Genomic DNA, 6,241 nt, shown 5'->3' with positions numbered 1-6,241 from the left:
CCCTCCCCCTCCCCCCAAAAAAAACAACCAAGCAACAATAGTAATTCTCATAAACGGGGCCAGGATTTCAAGGTTATGAGTTTGAAATTCTAATCGTTTTAAGTTATTGAGTTCTAAAGTAATAATTTATAAATATTCAATGAATTTTGTAAGACAAATATAGAATTCGAACCCGCTCTAGACACTCTAGCTCCGCCCCGGTAATTCCACTATTTTAATACTCCGTGCTTAAAGATTATCTAATTGATATCATCTATACATATTTTCAACTTCTATTGTTTTCGGCATTTATTATATCTACCTACATCCTCTTATATTAGACCATCCATTTCTCTTCAGTCCAACCTCCTCCCCCTCCCACCCCCCCCCCCCCTCAGGAGCGAATGTAGTATTAAGCCAACGTGACTTCATAATTTTTACGCGGACTAAAAATTTATATGTAACAGTTTATTAAAATTACAAAAATAGTAAATATGAACCCATAACTTTAAAAATATAATGGATTCAATGATAAAAAGTCTGCGTTCCCAACCAAACCCCCCCCCCCCCCCTCAAACACACACAAAAAGTTGAAGAGACCGTCCATTCCTCTCCATATATTACAACTTGAATATATATATAGTGAGTCCCTTGAAGAGTTCAACAACTAAAAAACTTAGAGAAAAAACATGAAGTGTAGAAAAAAGACCAAAGTACTTCTAGTTCCATATCCAGCACAAGGTCATGTCACACCAATGCTTAAACTAGCTTCTTTGCTACTTAACCATGGCCTTAATCCAATAATCATTACTCCAAATTTCATCCAAATTAACCCTAAAGAAGATGGTATTTCTATCATTTCCATACCAGATGGAATAGAAGATGGAACCCCTCGCGATTTCTTCGCGATAGAAAATGCAATGGAGAATTACATGCCATACTACTTTGAAAAACTTGTTCAGGAATATGAGTTTGATGGAAAAGAAGAAGATGGAATTGTGTGTGTGATTGTTGATTTGCTTGCTTCTTGGGCTGTTAAAGTTGCTAATAAGTTTGGTATTCATGTTGCTGGATTTTGGCCAGCCATGTTTGCTACTTATAGATTGATTGATTCAATTCCAGACATGCTCAAAAATGGAATCATCTCAGAAACAGGTAATAGTAACATTTATTTTATTACGTAAACCGAGACATATTCAGTTTTTTTCTTTGACTTGGAACAACGGTAAAATTGTCTTTGTGTGACCTATAGGTCGGGGATTCAAGCCGTGGAAAGAAGCCACTAATACTTGCATTAGAGTAGGTTGTCTGTATCATACCCCTTGGGGTGCAGTCCTTCCCCGAACCATGTACGCGTGCCTTGTGCACGGGCTACCCTTTTTTTTATGATTTATCCTTTTTCTGTTACTCTCTTGATTTCTGTAGAGCATTAAAGCAAATTCTTATCTTCTCTTCTGCTCTTAATCGCAGAACCTAAAGCGTAAAAAATATTTACATAATTCTGTTAATTACTAGTTGAAATCGGCCACCAAAGCTAATTATAGTAAGTTTAAATTGGTAATTTGGAAAATATAGTAAGTAATGTGATAAAACATTAAATAATTATGCTATGTACAGTCAAACCTCTTTATAACAGTCTCGTTTGTTTCAATATTTTTTTGCTGCTATAGTGAAATATAATGTTGTTATAGATCGAGGACATATATAATAACATAATTAAAAAAAAATTGGTTCCGAAAAAATTTAGCTTTTATAGTGAATGGTAGTTATATAGCGACGTTGTTATAGAGATGTCTAACTATATTAATAAGATACAGTCAAGTCTCTATAATAACATCATTTGTTTTTATAATTTTTTTAACTGTTATAACGAAATACTGCTATAAAGAATATATGTTATAATATAGCAAGAACATTATACACCATATGTTATTATAGAGAGTTCAGGTTTTTCTTAGTTTTAGAGTTGGCTAAATGGGAAACTTTATATGATAAGTATAGGTGGAAAACCTATAAGCACATAGAAAATACTTTTCTCGGAAGCATGTTGTATTGGATTACAATTTACAATATCAATGAATACAAATTAAATTGATCAGAGTTATTTAAATATATTTAAATGCTACTATCATAAATGTCTAGTCAGAAAGTTATTAGGGATCAAGTAAACATCGAGGTACGTGGCGTTTGTTTACTGGTCTAAAGGGACTAAGAAAGGCCATGTGCTTAGCGCGTGTAATTAGTTAGTTAAATACTAGCACTAATTAATGACTAGGTCATAGTCAACTTCTCACATTCTAACATTATTATTATGTCATATTAAAGTTGACCATAATAGGTTTTATTTTTTAATAATGAAGATGCATGGGATAAGAACATGATAAAACGAAGCTTTCGGAAGATTACTTATTTTTTTTTCCTTTTGAATATTACTTTAGCTCTCTGTCCTTCTAGGTTAGGGGTAAAGTTGCGTACTTATAAAAATTTACTGGCTTTGTTGTTGTTGTTGAACATTACTTAACCATAAGTTTCCATTCTGAATCTAATTTTGAAGGTAATTAACATGAGTAAATAATAAGTCGTTATGTTCCCATTCCCCTTCTCGAAGAATTTGGGCACATGCAATATACTCATTTTACATTGAACAGTAAATATTATAAGACCATTTGCTCACGACAAGGATATGAACTATCCAAAAGTTTAACCAATGATAAAATTGAACGATTTCAGATAGTAAATAAGCAAATTTGGATCTTTTCCTAATCAAATATGCCATTCTAAACGTACAATATGTTTAGAATCTCTTCCAATTGAAAAACCTATGAAAAAAATTTGATGATTTCGCAGGTTGTCCATTGCAGAATGGTCCTATATCCATCTCACTTGGTGAACCTACACTTGGTTTAGAAGATTTACCATGGCTTATTGGAAATTCAGCTGCAAGTTTTTCAAGATTCAAGTTCTGGACTAAGACGATGGAAAGATCAAGAACCCTAAAATGGCTCCTCGTAAATACCTTTCCAGACGAATGTCACAAGGTTAGAAATACTACTATTTTGAATACAAAAATTGATCAATCCCAAGATTGTCCAAAAATTCTCCCAATTGGACCTTTAAATACTCATGTAACAATCAAGAATGCTAGTTTCTGGAAGGAAGATTCAAGTTGCTTAGATTGGCTAGATATGCAAACTACTAATTCAGTTGTGTACATTTCTTTTGGAAGTTGGGTCAGTCCAATTGGAGAAGCAAAAGTGAATAGTTTGGCATTGGCACTTGTAGCCTTAAAAAAACCTTTTATTTGGGTATTAGCCCCTTTATGGAGAGAAGGTTTAGAAAAGGGCTATTTGGAGAAAATTTCAAAACAGGGGAAAATTGTGTCATGGGCACCACAAATTGATGTTTTACAACATGAAGCTGTGGGGTGTTATCTTACGCATTGTGGTTGGAACTCTACAATGGAAGCGATACAATCCAAGAAACGCCTTTTGTGCTATCCAATTGCAGGTGACCAATTTATTAATTGTGGTTATATTGTTAAAAAATGGCGAGTCGGCGTCAGAATTAATGATTTTGAAGTGAAAGATTTGGAGGAAGGATTAAAAAGGGTCATGGAGGATGATGAAATGAGTGAAAGAATTGCTATACTAAATGAGATGACAATGGGCAAGGTGGCTAGTTCTAAAGCTATGGCTAACTTGACAACATTCATTTCTAATGTTAGGATATGAACATATATGCTTCATAGTTGATATACATGTGCTTGAGTACTTGAATGTTAACTTGGTAAAGTTCCAACCACATGAAAACTCGTAAGTAGCGAAGCTGTTATAGATTGTGCTCAAAATATGAAAACTCATTAAGTACAATTGTAAATTAAATGATATTTTTGTGATAATGATGTTAATTATTATTTGCTCGCTAAGTTGTTATTACCGTAGTATTTTGTATTATCAAACCGACATTTATCATTAAGGTAGTGGTGAATCCATCTTCTTGAAATCCTAAATTCGGCGTTGCTTCAACATCATTCATGCTTGTCGAAACTTGATGAAAATATTCAGCTTGATGGCTTAGTTTTTGAATAACCTTGTAAAGAACAAATATACTTCTGTCACGAACTGAAAATAATACAAACTAAATATTAATTTGTAGACAAAAAGTAATAAAGTTTTAAAACCATTACAGATCAATATTTAGACTCACTTGCAAGCTGAATTGTGAAAATAGACTTGACACCACTTATATAAAATATTAAAATTATGTGGACACCAATGTTTGCATTGCATTGTTCCATTGAGCTTTGAGCTCAAACAAAACAATACAACTTAACTAAGTCAATCAATTACAAAAATAACAATAAACCCAGTGTAATTTTATATATAGAGTATGGGGAAGGTAATGTGTACACAAATATTACTTCCATCATGTAAAGGTAGAGATATCATTTTTGATAGACCCTCGGCTCAAAAAACGATGAAAATAAAACAAGAAACAGTAACAGCAATAAAGTAATAAGGTGAACAAAGTCAGTCAACTAGCTAAGATAAATATAGTATATTAATGTATTCCCTCAAACGCATAATTTGATTTGTCCATTAATAAGAAACACAGCAAAGGTTCCTGTGATCTTTGGTAATATATAGTAGTACTTTCTATGACTATTTGATTTTTAACTATTTGCTCTCAACATTAATGCATCATGTGCTTCCCATCTGCCACCGAATATTGCTCTGTGATTTTGTCCGTGATGTGCGGAGCAAACGTATTATGTGTAGTGCTAACCTATGATGACCGGTTTGAGTTATTAGGTTTGAAATTTAATATTTGTACATATTTCATATTTTTTTTAATGTATAGTAATATAGAGTTGTAGTTAAAACTATTAGGTTCGACCAATTTCGTAACTCATGTTGTACATCAGCACCTGTCGGGAACCAAATTATAGTAATTACATAATCATATGCCTATAAAGTATAAACTAACCTTGAGTATCTTTTTTTAACTATCGACACCGCTTGCGAAAAACTTTGCGTACGCCCTTGCCTACAAGAAACATACAACGTACACAAATAGTGGCAGAGTTATCTTTGTTAATTGATATTTCTTTATCGGACAATTACACTATGTAGAGAGGTAAAATTAAACATTCATGTATATATACATATATATATACTATACATTAATTTTGTTGACCTTTCCGTATATTTACTTTTTATGTTGACGCTTCTTAATAAATATTCTGACTCGCAACTATACACGAATTGTCTTTTTTAATTTGACATGATTAGTTAGAGTAGTCTTCAAGTGAAAGATTGTAAAAATCTTGAATTGAATGTAGCCAAAAACGAATTTAAAAATCTTGAATTGAATGTAGCCAAAAAAGAATTTAAAAAGCAGGAAGTGAGTTTTGATTCATAAGCAATGATCAGTTGTACTTTCTTTTTTGGTTCAAGTTATACTTTCATTATTGTGGACCGACTTTCATAAAGCACCTTTCACCATCAGCAATTGTTATGATCCAATGTTTTAGCGAATAATTTGAAAATTTAAAAGCAACTTGAACTTGAAGCTTTAAAGTTGTGAAACACAATACACGTTTTTGTTATTTTAATAAATCAAAATGTTTCAGTAATAAATCATCTTTGATTAGTATGGCCTCAGCTGAAACAATTAAAGATAATGAGAATGAGTTATTCAAACAAAAAGGAAAAGGCCCTACTTAGTTGACTGATAATGACAAAGGCTTGCGAAACTAAGTAAGGCATGAGGCCCCCTGCGAATCCGTAAATCTGAGGAGCATGCCGCAACAAAAGGATGGTCCCCTGTGCATTTCATTTTTTCCTTAAGGGAAAAAAATGTACCCCATCATAATGAACCTCTCCTTGTGATCGGGATGAGGTAGATGCTGATCGTTTTTTGTTACTGTTATTCCATTCATATTAAATTAAATTAAACGATTTGCTACTTCAGACAATTAAGCTTGTCTTGGAAGTGATATAATCTGTCTAACTTGAACTTGTTATTTGTTAATGTACAAATGCAAGGTAACACATATTTCATGAATTAATCTAAATGCCTTTCTCAAGAAAACAACACTAAGGGGTCGTTTTGTTGGAAAGAAGTTATCTCAGGATTAATTGTCCCGGGATTAGTTATTCCGTGTTTAGTTATTCTATTTTTCCATAGGGATAAAAAAGCACTACAATCCCGGGATAACTAGTTCCGGGATTAGTTATACCGCAGTTTTCTACCAACCAAA

General features: G+C 32.8%; 1 protein-coding gene across 1 annotated transcript; it reads left to right on the top strand.

Moving 5' to 3' along the window:
• LOC109226598 (UDP-glycosyltransferase 82A1) lies at positions 625–3,904 on the top strand. The gene is made up of 2 exons (XM_019391412.1): positions 625–1,134; positions 2,827–3,904. The coding sequence occupies exons 1-2, from the start codon at positions 669–671 to the stop codon at positions 3,708–3,710; spliced, it is 1,350 nt and encodes a 449-aa protein (XP_019246957.1). The 5' UTR covers positions 625–668; the 3' UTR covers positions 3,711–3,904.

The sequence above is a fragment of the Nicotiana attenuata genome, chromosome 6 (assembly GCF_001879085.1).
Source record: "Nicotiana attenuata strain UT chromosome 6, NIATTr2, whole genome shotgun sequence".
Lineage (NCBI taxonomy): Eukaryota > Viridiplantae > Streptophyta > Magnoliopsida > Solanales > Solanaceae > Nicotiana > Nicotiana attenuata.
This window is presented reverse-complemented; position numbering and strand designations above follow the sequence as displayed.